The sequence below is a fragment of the Heteronotia binoei genome, chromosome 17 (genome assembly GCF_032191835.1).
Source record: "Heteronotia binoei isolate CCM8104 ecotype False Entrance Well chromosome 17, APGP_CSIRO_Hbin_v1, whole genome shotgun sequence".
NCBI lineage: Eukaryota > Metazoa > Chordata > Lepidosauria > Squamata > Gekkonidae > Heteronotia > Heteronotia binoei.
Window position 1 is genome coordinate 1510917 of NC_083239.1, and position 16565 is coordinate 1527481.

At 44.9% G+C, this 16565-nt stretch overlaps 1 protein-coding gene across 1 annotated transcript in view; it reads left to right on the plus strand.

Moving 5' to 3' along the window:
- Positions 1–12125: 12125 nt before the first annotated feature.
- Positions 12126–16565, plus strand: part of NUDT5 (nudix hydrolase 5) — a 33327-nt gene continuing 28887 nt past the window's right edge. The window contains exon 1 of the mRNA XM_060257867.1: positions 12126–12287. Within this exon, the coding sequence (XP_060113850.1) occupies positions 12225–12287 (63 nt within the window). The 5' untranslated portion in view covers positions 12126–12224. The remainder of the gene's footprint in view (positions 12288–16565) is intronic.

Consider the following 16565-nt stretch of genomic DNA (forward strand, 5'->3'; position numbering starts at 1 on the left):
AAGTGTGGGGCATGTACCCATGCAACAGTCACTATTTTCAAGAAGGGAGTCTGAAGAACTGAGTTGAACTGAAGTGACCGGAGATGAAGTTATAGATCAGGGGTGTCAAACTCATGAGGGCCTGATCTGACATAAATGAGACCTTGTTGGGCCGGGCCATGTGTTTAAGATTAGGTAGCAGAGATATAAACTTTTTAAAGGACACAAATATGATTAATTAAAAAAACCCCTTAAAATAAAACATGCTTAAAATGTTAGCACTTGTTGGTCTAAGAGGTGCTTTCTTTGTATTTCTCCCATTGGATCCAGGGAACTGGGAAAGGAAGCTCTGGCCCTTTCCCTCCCTCCCCAGGGGACCAGGAGGGGGAGGAGCCTCAACCAATGGAGAAAATCAAGGATTTGCTCTGTAGCTCCTGGGCGATTGAGCAAGCCTTGCAAAGCAAGCTGAGATGCAGAAGGAAGCAAAACAGATGGAGAAGGAAGCAGACAAGATTCAGTTGCTCGGGGGCCTGATAGGCGCCTTCCAGGGCCTGATTTGGCCCCCAGGCTGCATTTTTAACGCCCCTGTTCTAAATCTGTTGGACAGTTAAAAACCAGTATGTCAGATGGTGCACACCTGAGAGTTCTTAAGGAACTCAAATGTGAGATAGTTGATCTACTAACCCATATATATCCTATCACTAAATTCAGGCACTGTACCAGAAGACTAGAGAATAGCAACTTACACTAATTTTTTAAAAAGAGGTCCAGAGGGGAATCAGTAAATTACGGGCCAGTCAGTCTAACATCTGTCTCAAGCAAATTAGTAGCAACTGTAATCAAAGATAGAATTATCAGACACACAAAGGAACAAGTTTTGGGAACATCTGCATGGCTTCTGCAAAGGGAAGTCCTGCCTCACCAACCTTTTGGAGTTCTTTGAGAAAGTGAACAGTGGCCCAGTACACATTATATACTTGGACTGTCAACAGGATTTTGATAAGACGCCTCACCAGAGACTCCAGAGTAAAATTAGCAATCTTCGGATATGAGAATGAGTTCTCTTATGGATTAAAAAATTGTTACATGACAGGAAGCAAGAAGCAGGAATAAATGGACAGTTCTCACAATGGAGGGAATCAAGCAGTGGGGATCCCACAGGGATCGGTATTGGGGCCAGTACTATTTAATTCATTCATAAGTGATTTGGAACTAGGGATGAGTAGTGTAATGGCCAATGTTTGTAGATGACACAAATCTATTCAAAGCGGTGAAAACCAAAGCTGACTGTGAAGAGCTCCAGGAGGATCTTCACAAGCCGAATGAGTGAGTGACAATATGGCAAATGAGATTTAGTGTTGGTAAGTGTAAGGCTGTGCACATCCATGTCTACACCTGAGGTCTCCACTGTGGTATGTAGCACCTTTAACCATCAGGTGGGAGAGTTAGACTGTTAGGAGATGCTTTCTTGCACACACAAACAGCCACTTCTTCAATCTGTATCCCCCTGGGGAGATGATGTACACGTGCTCTTCTCATGTGTGTTCTCAAAATTGAAAGCTTCTTGCTCAATTTTACTCAGTGAGGCACTCGCTGCCTCCCAAGCCAATACCTCAGACTGTGCTTGTACAGATATTCAGTCAACACACACAAGAGAAATGTGGGAATGATTTGTCAAGCTATCGCCTGTATTTGTGCTCTCTCAGTTGCTTCTGGGTCACCCCTCCCCCCCCCCACATGGTCACTGTCAAAGAACCTTAAAGCCAAAGTCCTGTTTAAGGGGCAGGAATGACTGAAGTGTGACACCCCAGCCCGCTTCCTATCTAATCAGCCAGAGACCAAGGAGCCAAGCCTCTAGCCCTCCCAAGTTCTAAGAACAAGAAAATCAACCTTGCAAGATAGGACATTTACAAGGTGAATTTCAAAAAGCAGTTATTCTGGTAGTTTAGGCAATCTGGGCTAAAGTACTAGATTCAGATTGAAGCACCAAAACTCAAGAACACCACAGAAATAAGTTTATTAAAATGTGCAGGAATATACTATAAAAGAGCAGCAAATAGTGAAGATAAAATAATAAAGCTATATATATATATATAAACTAAACACATTTACAAGCATTGGTTCAAAACCCAATTCAATCAAGACTGAGTCAAAAAATGTTTTTAAAGTCCAAGATAAGAGCTCTGGTCAGCATGACCCATCGGATATCTTGGTGACCAATGAGATGTATAGCAAATGATGTACTAACTTAATACAATCAGATCCATTGCCAACCAGGTGACTCAGCCAATCAGATGAATTTTCCAGTTAGACCAGACACTCAGCTGCCTTGGGTCCATTTAAACAAGCATCTCCTACCACCTATGGGTTTGGGTGCTAACCAGATGGAATATATTGGCCTAGATTCTTGTGGCCTTGAAACTGCCAAGCCTAATGGTCTGACTGGCCTCCCATCTCCCTTATCAAGCTTTTTGAAGGTACAAGCAGTTTGACCTTAGTTCTGAGAGAAGAAGAAACTTTAATCATTCTGTCGATTTCACTATGAACTGTTGTTTGAATTTTGACAAGAGACCACAAAAAGCCTAGGCTCTTAATGGTGACCGACTTTTAGGGTTGACTCTGGAAATATCTGGGGATTTTCGGGGTGGAACCCAGAGACTTTCAGGGTGGAGCCAGGAGCAGTGTTGAGACAAGCATGATTGAACTCTGAAGGGTATTCTGACCATCATGAAAGGGTCTGTGCACTTTTAAAATGCTTTCCCTTAATTGGAAATAATGGAGGATGGGGGTACCTTCTTTTGAGACTCATAAAATAGGACCCCTGGACCACTCTTTTTGAAACTTGGGGGTTTTTTTAGGAGAAGCACCAGATGCTATGCTGAAAATTTGGTGCCTCTACTAAAAAAAAGTTGTTGTTAGCCGCCCTGAGCCGCCTAGGCGGGGAGGGCGGGATAGAAATAAAAGTTATTATTATTATTATTATTATTATAAAAAAAACAGCCCCATCCCACCCCCACAGACTGATTCTCCATTATACCCTATGAGAACTGGTCTCCATAGGATATAATAGAATGCCCAGTAGACATTCAACCCCCCTCCCCTTCCCCAGCTTTCTGATAACCCTGAAGCAGGGGGAGGGCCTCCAAAACGGGATCCCCTACCCCCAACTGGATATTGACAACCCTACCATCTTTCCTCTTTTCTGGCTACTATCAGTGTTTACATACCATCTGCTATTGCCATAGGAAATCTGAAAAGCTGCCTGAGCTCTGAGTTTTTGCAGTACATGGTAATTGTGGATGGCCCTGTTGTGTGGTTTTGGCTATTTATTCAAAAGGCTAGCCTTTAGCTATTAAGCACAATGGTTAATGTTTTGTGTTTCTTTGGAGAGAAGGAATTAAAGTGACGGAAAAACAGGAATCTGAGTTCCTGTCGAGAAAGCTAATATGCTAATACCTGTGCTGGCTCTTGGGGTTAGTACCTTTTTTTACGTGCAGAAATTCAGCAAGTAAATTTTGTGGCGAAAACTTCAGCTATTCCCGTGAATCAAAAACAAGAAACTGGCAAGCACGAATCACAGCAAAACTCTAATGTTGTGAAAATATCTAATCAGCAGTTAACAGCTGTAATGTAGTGAGAACCGAGACGGTTTAAAAGCAACATAGTTTATTCAGTAGCACATCACAAGAGAGGGAACACGCGGGCCGGGCCCCGCTTATATACATTGCCCGGAACAGCCCCCTCATCCGACCAGGCCAATCCTGGTCGGTCAAACTTCCCGCCACAGATCTTGATGGGCGGGGCGACTGGCGAGCTGCATCGGGGACCCTGGGGTCGCCTTCAGTAGCGATCGCCATGTGGCCGGATCACTTATGTTCAATATATAACAACAGCCAAATAATAATTTAACAGAGCAAAGTCGGTATGTTGAACATTCCCGTGAATCAGATTGGTTAGGCCATGGGGCAGATCCAGTAAACGATACTTATTTCTGTGATGGTTGTGTACTAACCCCCTTCCTAGAGTGTGTTTCCATGCACAGGTTATAACTATTTGCATGAGTGAAGAAAAACTCCGGTAATCCCTCCTGATTTCATCTTACATGAAATAGCGTAATTGCTTCTTTTTCAGATGTGAACAATACAACAGGATGGATGTATACTGTTCTGCGTAACTCCTTAAGGACTATCCAAAGGTGTTTGCTTAGATTCCACCCTTGAAGTGCTAGAAAACTGTCTTTCCTGCAAAGTCTCGCGTACAGCTGCTTTGCTCACCAAGCCTTCTTCCAGGCTGCAGTTTCTCAGATCCATTCACATGGGGCTGTTTTACTTATTTACTTCATTCATATCTCACCTTTCTTCCCAGGCTTACAGCATTCTACTCTCCTTCATTTTATTCAACAATCATGTGAGGTAAGTTAGGCTGAGAGTGTGTGGGGGGCTGGCCTAAACTCACCCAGCAGTCTGTCCATGCTGGAGTGGGGATTTGAACCCGGCTATCCTTGATCCCAAAAGAACCCCGTTGCGCAGAGTGGTAAAGCTGCAGTACTGCAGTCTGAACTCTTTGCTCACAACCTGAGTTTGATCCCAGAGGAAGCTGGTTTCAGGTAGCCGGCTCAGGTTGACTCAGCCTTCCATCCTTCCAAGGTCGGTAAAATGAGTACCCAGCTTGCTGGGGGGGAAGTGTAGATGACTGGGGAAGGCAATGGCAAACCACCCCGTAAAAAGTCTGCCGTGAAAACGTTGTGAAAGCAACGTCACCTCAGAGTCGGAAACGACCGGTGCTTGCACAGGGGACGACCTTGACCTTTTTTTATCCAGATCCTAGTCTGTCACTGACCACTGCAGGCCGTTGATTTTGGGTTATCTTGTAGATGAGCTCAGGATACATGTGCACTTAAATAATTTGAAATAACATGGCTTTCCCTAGGAGTCCTGAATGTTTTATTTTTCGAAGGTTGCTACTTGCAACAGAGAGTTTTAATCCTTTTATGGAAGAGTAGTTCCCAGATGCCATGGCAGTTGTGCTCATTTAAGGTTAAAGGGTAGGCAGTTGAGTGACAAGCCCCTGGGTTCCAGCCATGAAGTCTCCCTCTCCGTCCCCAGAACTTATTTGTAGGTAATTTTCATAGTTTGCCACATTAGAGTAGAGAATCTTAATTGGGAGATCTACAAAGGTGGGGTGGGGTGGACATTCAGAATTTCCAGAGGCTTTTAGGATTTTAGACAACCCCCTTCTCCCCAGTTGTAAAGACTTTTGATGGCATAAGGAGGACAGCCAGGGGTGTAGGCAGAATTTTTTTAGGCTGAGGGGCTTTTTAAAAATGGGGGGGGGGCACCTGAATTTTTAAACAGCCCCCTGTCCTAAAAAGGCAGGTCTGGTAGACCTACTGGCTGCCAGAAGCACAGAGACCCTTCCCCTGTCTTCCCTCCTCCCTTGCGCACAAGAGGAGAGAGAGGTGGGGCTGGCAAACCCAGTCTTCATGTTTCTCACAGCCAGCTGAAGTCGTCTCCAGCTGGCTGCAAGAGAAAGGGAGCCCCTTCACCTCCCTTTCTCCCCTCCTGCCTTGCAAGCGAAAGGAGAGAGAGGTGGGGTAGCAGGCCAGATCTTTCTTCTTGCAGCCTGCCAGAGAACTCTCCGGCCAGCCATAAGAAGCGGAGAGGCAGTCCCGACACCAGCCTTCCTTCCCTGCCTCCATTTGCAGGCAGCCTCCTCCCTAAGCAGCAATTCAAGTTGTGTAGGAGGAATGACAGCTGGCCTCGGCATTTATATGGTTTAAAGTGGTTTAAATGACCTGCTGATCAGTTGCTTTATTTGAATCAGTAGGGAGGGAGGAGGCCAAGGCAACAGCAGGGCGGGTAGGCTGTGGGTTGGGGGCCCCACCCAGAAGTCAGGGGGCAGTGCCCCCTTTGGCTACGGACCTGAGAAGAGCTGCTCTGCATTTCTCAGCCCAACCTTCCCCCCCAGGCTCTTCAAAATGGCATGCAGAGAAATGGAAACTAGACAAACGAATGACTGCTAGCCATTGGACATGAGTTACTCAGTGGATGTTTGCCTCAAATCAGTTTATCACATGCAGAGATCATGAATATACCAATGTAAACGAAGTTGCCCTGCCCTCACTGTTTCAATGTCCTAATATTTTCCCTGCATCTTTGGTGAGCATTCAGTGATGATGCAATTGGTAGGTGGCAGTGGTTTAAAGGTTATAGGGGAGGGACGGTGGCTCAGTGGTAGAGCATCTGTTTGGGAAGCAGAAGGTCCCAGGTTCAATCCCTGGCATCTCCAACTAAAAGGGTCCAGGCAAATAGGTGTGAAAAACCTCAGCTTGAGACCCTGGAGAGCCGCTGCCAGTCTGAGAAGACAATACTGACTTTGATGGACCCAGGGTCTGGTTCAGTATAAGGCAGCGTCATATGTTCATAGGTTATTCAGCAGGCCCTTTGGAATGTCTTGATGTCTGTTTGTTTATTTTTTTTAAAAAAACAAACCTTGAAAGCAGCCTTGAACAGGAAGCCCACTGCCTTTCACAGCTAGCGAAGAGCAGCCTTAGTAAGAATTTTCTTTGGCAGCATTTGGAACCTCTCTGCCATGTGCCTCATTTCCAAAAGCAAGCTGGGATGCTCCAAGCATTGCCAGTCCCCAGGTGGGAAAAACACTGGGAAAACCGTCTATCATTAACAAATAAATCCAATTAAGTACATCACCTTTTAATAATTTTCATAAGCATTACAAATTGAACAGCACAATACTCAAATTCATAAATATTCATAAATTGTTGTAATGCAATCGTATAAACTACCCAAAGTTTATAGCAATCATGAGTCCATTTCAGTGTGCAAATGACGTCTCAGACTTCCAAAGACTTCATAGACAATCCGCCCACAACCGCATGTGGATTTAAAGTGCTAGTGCTGAAATTCGACTCCTCTGTAAACAGTTCCACTCCATTCTTTTAATTATCTGTTGCCTTCAAAGTTGTGGTTTAAAACTTCAGTTGTTTCCAAGAATTCAGTATACAACAAGGTGGGAATCACAGGTTTGCCTCTGATGGGAACTTTAGCCTATGTTACTATTTCCAACCAGACCTTTCTCGAAGAGCCATATTTCCCACATCGCCTCCCAACAGATCATTCACACAAGCACTAATCACGGAGAATTCCTCTCCAGGATGGGGGCAGGGGATCCCCCAATTTGGAAGCTCTCTCAGCTTCAGGGTTATCAAAAGGGGGGGGGGGATGTCTGCTGGGAACTCATAAGAACATAAGAGAAGCCATGTTGGATCAGGCCAGTGGCCCATCTAGTCCAACACTCTGTGTCACATAAGAACATAAGAGAAGCCATGTTAGATCAGGCCAGTGGCCCATCTAGTTCAACACTCTGTGTCACACAGTGGCCAAAATTTTTTTATATATATAACTGTGGCTAATAGCCACTGATGGACCTCTGCTCCATATTTTTATCTAAACCCCTCTTGAAGGTGGCCATGCTTGTGGCCGCCACCACCTCCTGTGGCAGTGAATTCCACATGTTAATCACCCTTTGGGTGAAGAAAGACTTCCTTTTATCCGTTTTAACCTGTCTGCTCAGCAATTTCATCGAATGCCATTATACCCTATGGTATATTATACCCTATGGAGATCGATTCCCATAGGGTATAATGGAGAATTGATCCATGGATATTTGGAGTCTGGGGTTTGTTTGTTTGTTTTTTAGATAGAGGCATCAAATTTTCAGCATAGTATCAAGTGCCTCTCCTCAAAACACTCCCCAAGTTTCAAAAAGATCGTTCCAGGGGGTCAAATTCTATGAGCCCCAGAAGAAAGTGCCCCTATCCATTTCCAAATGGAAGGAAGGCATTTAAAAGATGTGTTGTCCCTTTAAATGTGGTGGCCAGGTCTCCCTTTGGAGTTCAGTTGTGCTTCTCGCACCCTTGCTCCTGACTCCACCCCCAAAGTCCCCAGATATTTCTTGAGTCAGACTTGGCTACCCTGGATGTTCCTGTGGGAGTAGATCCCTTTACAGGGAAGGCCCCCCCCCCCCCAACTGCAGATCTTCCCCGTCTGTTCCTTGGGAGAAGATCTGCTAGTTGGGACATAACTTGTTTTCAAGCAGCAGCCTGAAGCTCTTCCTGCCAGCAGATCTACTTGTAAAGTAAACTGTGTGAACTTTATCTAGTAGATTGGGTTATGCTTGTCCACATGATTCGTTTGTTTGTTTAATGTCATGAGCTGCAGTATTGGACAAGGTGGCTGACAAGGACAGTGGCATATTTTGTTTCTATTCAGGGAAGTACTCATTAGTGCAAAGATCCCCTGGCATGATTGCTAGCTTCCAGGTTGGACATGGAGATCTACAGGAGATCTCCACACTACAGAGATCAGTTTCCCTGGAGAAAACGACTGCTTCACAGGATGGACTCTGACATTATACCCTGCTAAGCTCCCTTCCCAAACCCCCTCCCCTCTTCAGGCTCTACTTCCCAAACCCCGGGAATTTCCCAACCTGGAGTTGGTAACCCAATTCCCTTGGCATTCTATCCACAACATAGTAGGGTGCTGTTACTTATTTGATGCTGCATTAACCGTATAAAGAAGACGTCCTGTATGAAATCATACGGAGCTACATCTTCTACTCGCTTTAGAGAGACTTCGGTACATAGGACGAGTTAAGTCTGCCGTCCCAAGATCTCTTAAATGAATATTTCCCCCAAGGTTCATTGTTTAATAGGGCATTCAACGAGTGCAAAAGAAGCTGTAGTAGCAGCTAAAACTATGAATGTGTATAAAATGAAGTTGGATATGCTATAAAATGAAACTGGATTTGCATAAATGAATGTTTGCCATTATCCAGCCGTTGGATTTTGAGTGTTTGCCTCAAGCGGACATCGTGTGGCACTGTACTTTGTCCTGGGTCATTGCCCTGCAGGGGAGTCTGCCAGGGGCTCTCTGCTCTTGGCATTTAGGGCTTTGACAGGCTTTGCTTGCTGCCTTTAACCTGCTTTCCAATCACTGTTATGGCTTTTGACGTTTCTGTCGCTGTAGCAAAATCATGTTATTGCCAAGCCAGAGTATCTTTGAACTGTAATGTGTTTAAAATACTACCTTTAAATATATGGTAGTTGTGAATGCACCACATCTTAAAACAAGTAATCCAGTAATGCTGCAATGCTCAGATGCTTTAAAATTATACAGTAAACCTAGGGAGAGACCATCCATAAAGAATAATCTTTGCATTATTCAGATTAGCAGAAATGCAAGGTTTTCCCACATAAGAATATAAGAGAAGCCATGTTGGATCAGGCCAATGGCCCATCCAGTCCAACACTCTGTGTCACACAGTGGCCAAAAAAATTATATATATATACACACACACACACACACTGTGGCTAATAGCCACTGATGGACCTCTGCTCCATATTTTTATCTAAACCCTTCTTGAAGGTGGCCATGCTTGTGGCCGCCACCACCTCCTGTGGCAGTGAATTCCACATGTTAATCACCCTTTGGGTAAAGAAGTATTTCCTTTTATCTGTTTTAACCTGTCTGCTCAGCAATTTCATCGAATGCCCACGAGTTCTTGTATTGTGAACTCTCCTAATATCTCCTTTTGTGGAAGCATCTCATGCAAAATATTCTTTGTTGAAAGGCTAACATTTTCATAGGGTTTTCACACAAGTACATAGAGAGAGAAAGCCTAAAGCAGGTCTATCCAGAATTAAGTCCCAAATTAGAACTAGCTTTTGGACTTACAGTGTCTTTAGGATTGCAGTCCAAGATGATTAATAGCATGTAATGATTTGAACAACTTAAGAGATAAAATAATAATTGTGAAGAGGAAAGCAGTTTCTTTGTAGCTGTTGCTCTCATGTCACAGCAGGTATTTATTTTATTTATCTCATTTATACCTTGCATTTCTTCCCTATGAGGACCCAAGGTGGCTTACTTTATTGTGATCTCTTTTATCCTCACAACCAGGGCTTTTTTCCTGGAAAAAGAGGTGCCGGAACTCACCCTATGCAACCCTACCCTTGCACCGGATTCGGAAGTTGCAGTGGTAGAAAACGCAGCATTGCGCTTACGGTCTATGATGCCTTTACAGGCACATATTCAGCTGGTCCAATTTGAACTGCACTGGCTGCCAATAGAGTTCTGAATCAGGTTCAAGGTTTTGGTTCTAACCTTTAAGGCCCTGAACTGCCAGGAACCAACATACCTGCAGGACCTCCTCTCCCCATATATCCCATGAAGGGCTTTAAGATCATCTGACCTAGGTCAGCTGGTAGCCTCCAGCCCAAAAGAAGTTTGTTTAGCCTCTACAAGGGCCAGGGCCTTCTCAGCTTTGGCCCTGACCTGGTGGAATGAGCTTCCCATAGAGGTCAGGGCCCAGCTGTTAGCTCCTGAGTTCTCAATGATTAGGCATCTTGCTGAGATTCAGAAAAGGTTTTTTACTGATAGACACATTACAGCAGGTATGCTGTGTCAGATCTGGCTATGGCCCTGAGAGCCAGATCTATATACCTTCTCCTGGGCTGCTACCTGCCCGCCGAAATTTATATAAAGAAGCCTGCGCAAAGCAACGCTAACAGTTTCTCACCAGCCCCTCGTTGCATTCTAGCAGGTACTGAGACAGTCTCTGTTAGGAGACATCATGTCCTTGAAGTCCGTACACGAGTCTCCCTCCCAGGGCCGAGTGTTACAGGCAAAAGAGAAAGCAAGCAGGCAAAAACAACCCCACTCAGCCTCCCACAACATTTCCATCAGAGTTACAGAAAAGAGGGAAGGCTACAGCCTCAGCAAACACATGACAAAGCCCTTGACACCTGCAGGACTTATTACAGTTCTGCAGGGCCTGTAAGACAGAGCTTGTCTTCCAGGCTTTTAGTTAAGGCCATGGGCACGAGAGATCGTCCCTTCCTGCTGCGGTTAGCTCAGACCTGTTCTTTAACTGCTCATGAACAATACAGATTGAGCTGAATTAGATCTAGAATATTGATGAGCAGACTCAGGGAGCTGTCACCATCTTGTTCTACATTGTTATGCGTATTGTTTTGTGCTGAGAAATGTTTATCTTTTATGTTCTTATGTTTTAATGATATATTGTGTTTTTACTCTGTAACCTGCCTTTGGCCGGCTTTGTCAGGGTGGGTGGGGCAGAATCAATAAATACAGTTTGTTATGCTGGGTAGAGCCTTTGGGCTAGAATTCTCCTGGAGCCCCCACTTAATTTCACTGAAATATAAAGGTTTGCTTATGGATGTCTATAGCTCTGGTATAGACATCTGGTGTCTTTAGCTCTGGTATCAATTCTCCTGGAGCCCCCACTTAATTTTACTGAAATATAAAGGTTTGCTTATGGATGTCTTATGGTTTGCTTATGGATGTCTCTGGTATAGACATCTGGTGTCTTTAGCTCTGGTATCAATTCTCCTGGAGCCCCCACTTAATTTTACTGAAATATAAAGGTTTGCTTATGGATGTCTATAGCTCTGATATAGACATCTGGTGTCTATAGCTCTGGTATCAATTCTCCTGGAGCCCCCACTTAATTTTACTGAACTATAAAGGTTTGCTTATGGATGTCTTATGGTTTGCTTATGGATGTCTCTGGTATAGACATCTGGTGTCTATAGCTCTGGTATCAATTCTCCTGGAGCCCCCACTTAATTTTACTGAAATATAAAGGTTTGCTTATGGATGTCTATAGCTCTGGTATCAAGGTGGCAGGTTTCTTATAAAATGTCTTCTATGAATATGTTCTAGAAGTCCTTGTTCTAAAAGCTTTCCATTCTCCTTTCAAGTGAAAAGGAACTTTTTTAATTAATTAAAAGTATGAAGTAACAAATAAAATTATGAACCATATCCTCTTATGCTAAATCATTGCACTGCAAATATTGCGACTGATTCTACTTCTGCATTTGGACCCTGATTCTCTTCTGATCTCATTTGTGTTCTGTGCACTATCCTTTTAATCAAGCGTTCTTTTGAGATGAAGGCAGAATATATTCTGAAAGCAACATCTGGTAAAATACAACTGGCCAAAGATCATCCAGTGTCCGATTAACTAGTGCACTCTGTGCTTGAACTTGGGGACACACTTTGAGTTAATGTTTGTTGCGGGGGTGATTTATTCATTTAGAATAAACAAACGATGAATGGTCTGACTTGACCCTCAAAGCAAATTTTGACTCTGGTTTGTAGTAGGTTGGACTTTGTGCTGGAGGTGACAGACTAACAGCCCTGAAAATGGAAAAAGAAGCATCCACTCAGGCTCCGAAATCCACCCAGGAATCCATTCTTAAAGAGGAGGTAGGCATTGAGGGTTTTTTTTTGGCATATTGTTTCAATGCCACATTCTTTTGTGTGCTTGTTGGACTGTACAATACAATATATATATTTATTCTCACAAACAACGGTATTTCCCACTTGTGACAATATGAAATAATTTCCATGCATTAATAGGACCCTTTTAAATTTATCCATAGATCTTGCTAGGCTTACTTTTTATCACAATAAGAGCCATTATATTGGTTTAGTGAGAGTTATTCTTTTTTAGTTGTTTGTTTATTTTTTTTGAGAAACAGAAAGGGACTATGAGACTTGTTGGAACTGAAAAAGAATCTGCACTAAAGAGGTTCTGTTAAAGAGGCATTCTCTCCCTTGGTCATGATCAGACACAGCTGAGTGTTGCTGTGTCCCTGTGAAGTTGGTGGAAGGGACATGTTCTTATGTGTGATTGATGGTAACCAAGTCCTCAGCCCTGAAGATATTTCAATTATATTAAGAGAGTCCTAGAAGCCAGCAGTCACATTTCTCAAAGATTTCAGGTTTTCACAGCTGGTAACATCATTAGGGTTTGTAGAATCTTTCGGGATCAAGTGCCGTGTTCTACTGGAGAAAGTTTTCCTTCCAGACGTTTCGTTCTCAGCTGCGGAGAACATCCTCAGTGGCGTTGCAGCCGGAGCAGGCGCTCAGACCTTCTTGGCTGCTGTGCGTTGAGTGACTGTTAATTGTAACAGGTCTGACTACAGCCTGTGTTCTGATATCCCCCTACTACATCAAGCAGCTCTTGCATAAGATTCCTATTTTTCTTTAGAAGCAGTGATGTGGATCGAGATGGGACTTTCCCTCATTTGTGAGAGTCTGCTGCTTTGTGTAGGAACTTTTTGATCATCTGTGGATCTGTTGACTCTCATACCCAGCTCTTTAATGGGTGCTCTTGGCCTCTGCAAATTGTCATTGTTTGTATTTTCTGTCATGAAAAATAGAGATGGTCCACGTGAAGGAACCGCGCGCAGGCCATTCTCAGGAGGTTGGAAAACGCTGTGGTGATCCCAAGTCTCTGCTCAGCGATGCTGCCCTTTCTCTTACTTCTTTTGTGGGGTATCAAAACCAAAATTGGAAGTAACCACTGCCGTCAGCAAACTCTTGAGAGCATCTCCTGCTAGATGAGCTGCACATTTAGCACTCTAAAATCATGTTGCCGTTTAGAGGATTTGGCTGATTTCTATGTCTGCTTTGTTACTCCTGGCTTGTTCAGGGGGGACCTTTTGCGAGTATGAACTATTGTGTGGCAAGTATTTATTTTATTTATTTATTTAATGGACTTATATCCCGCCCTTCTCACCGAAGTGTCTCAGGGCGGCTCACAACATAATGGTTCATACAATTCAATTTAAAACGTTTACAAATACAATTAAAACCATAATCAATAAAACAAGATAAAATAAAACCAGCGGTCTATAAAAGCATTTTGTTCCATCCAGGGATGTTCTCATTATCAGTTAGGTGTTATAGGCCTGCCGGAAGAGGGCTGTCTTACAGGCCCTGCAGAACTGCCCTAGGTCCCGCAGGGCCAGCACCTCCTCCGGCAGCTGGTTCCACCAATGAGGTGCCGCTGTTGAGAAGGCCCGATCCCTGGTGGATTTTAGACGGGCCTCCTTTGGCCCGGGGATTACCAGCAGGTTTTGTGAACCCGAGCGTAGTACTATCTGGGGAACGTGTGGGGAGAGACGGTCCCTAAGGTAGGCAGGTCCTAGGCCATATAGGGCTTTAAAGGTATGAGCTTAGCCACTGCCCCTTCCCAGCACTGCACTTCAGAAAGCAAGAGCAAATAGGTGTGGCGTTATTATAGAGATCAGGTTCGAGCATTGAAAATATAAGAAAGTTTAATAAACAAAAACGAAGAGAGTACAAGAAGTCTGTGCAAGCATCAGAGTCAGCAAAGGTACAAAGAAAAGTTGAAAACATGGAGTTTCTCATCCTTTGCTCTGTACTTATCCTAAACAGTGTTTAACTGCAATGGGCTAGCGCTTGAAGCTACAGCATTTACAAGTCCGGCATTTTGTTATCAGACTTGGGCCTTCTTCCATTGTCCCCGTCGTTAGTCCATCATAAGAACCTAAGAAGAGTCTGGCTGGATCAGACCAGTGGTCCATCTAATCCAGCATTCTGTCTCACGCAGTGGCCAGAGAGTTACTCTGCAGGGCCTTTGCAGGGTATAGAGGCACAGGCCTTCCTGGTGTCTCCTTCGCCAGGCCCATAGCCAGGAAATGTCTGGGGGTGGGCACTGAGGAAAGTGCTAGGGCAGCTGAAAACCTCCCTCCCTCCTGCCCACATTCTTGGCGCCTCTGCCAGGCTGTCCTCAGCTTGGCTGTGTTGCCTACTGCTCACAGCAACAGCCCTGGCAGGCAACAGAGGAGGTCTCCCACTCCAGATTGCGGATGGGAGGTGGCTGCTTTGAGTGGGTGACCGGCCAGGGCTTGCCGCCACAGAAGCTGATCGTTCCCATGAGTTCCTGTGCCAGTCTGCTGGCCCCCGGAGGCTATGTGCACAGGAGAGGGGGGAAAGCTCCACTCAAATCTGCCCCTGGGCACTCAAGGGAGACATACTCACTTCAGCATCCTGGGGTCCATCTGTGTGCCCCCGCCTGCTGAGACACAGCAGGGCGTGCCTTGTTGACAGAGAACAGCCGTCAGCTGGCGGGAGAGGGTGGCTTGAAGCTTGCCAGTGGCAACAATGAGTGTGATGAATAAAATAAGACATTTGAAGTTTGGGGGGGGGGCCTGGGCAGGGTGGTAAGTTGGGGGGCCTTGAGTCATAAATCAGGGCCTGAGATGCCCCACTGTAGCTATGGGTCTGACTGGCACTGGTATTCAAAAATTTTAGTGTCTCTAAATTTGCAGGTTTCCTTTAGTCGCCATGTCTAATAGCTGATAGACCTATCCTTAGACATTTTCCAGACTTCAGCCACTTTCCAAGTATTCATTGGTGTTGTGGCAGTTCCGATGACTGCACTACACCCTTACGTGTTTTCTTCATTGCTTCCCCGTCAGTGTTCCATCTGTTCACATTCACATTGTGAATTGGTTTTCAGCTCCCCCCCCCCTTTTTGTTTTTTTTGTGCATATGCTGATGCACTGCGATGCTTCAGCAGCCTCAAGGGGGCGGAGAAATCCACTTATGAGTATATCCCCCACCCGCCACAACACAACCGAGAGTCATACCTGGTGTGTATGTCTCATGTTGGTTGTCTCTTTTCCCACATTTCAGCATTTTCTTTCATTGTCTTCTCCCAAAATGTTTGAATTCCTTCACCTGACTTGTTTCAGGTACACAGCTCACAACAGTGTGTTTCCTTCGACTGCATGTTTTCAATCTAGCCACATGCACTGCAAAATGTTTTTGAAAATGGTGCCCAGGGGCATGCTAGAATCTCCTCTTGAGTATGAATGAAGGAATGGTAAGGAAGGCAGCGATTGGCTGCTGGTGTCAGATCTTGCAATGGGGCTGAACTTTTGTTTCAGCACAGGTACCCTTCAATGCTGAAACGCCGGCATGCAAATTAAAAAAAAAATTAGGAAAGAATAGGGAAAACCTGGGGCACACAGGGATGTTAACAAAGTTGTCTAGACGTAAGGGAAAACCCCAGCAACATAGGGAAATGAAAATGGAATGCTAGGGCAGTCTGGAAAATGCCTAAATTGCTCATCTAACGGAGACAAAATGGCGCCAAATGAAACAGATGCAGATTCCAAAAACGCTCCTCTTTGCAAAAAGGACCTTACAGCCCTTAAAATCAGACCTTTGATCACTCCTAGCAGAGGAAATGGCTCGCCAGCTCAAACCAATCACCTCTCAAATCGCTGACCTTAAAGCCTCTCAAAAGGATATACTTTCAAGGACTCCCTTAGGCCTCAGAAGAGCCTTGAAAGCTTTCACTCAATATTGGCAAGGCTGTAAACGGAGCTGCGAACAGAGCTGCAGACTGAGCCAACGGAGGTGGTGGAGACGATGTGGCTGTGGCCGCTGCCGAAGTGAGGTTGCTGGAGTGAAACTGAGACCGACAACCGGATGTCTCGTGATCAGGAGGCCCTATACGGGGCAACTGGGACGTGGGGACCTGGTGAGCCAGGCACAGAGGACCACCCTAAGGCAGCGACAGGGGAACTAGAACCCCTCCGCCCAGGACTCGCAAGGGCTCAACTCGGACTGCTCGAGAGGACACAGAGGAGGTTTCAGCTTCCCCTGGGTCCCCTGAGCCGTTGGAGTAAATTGGGCCCTTGGACAACAGACTTGCCATAAACT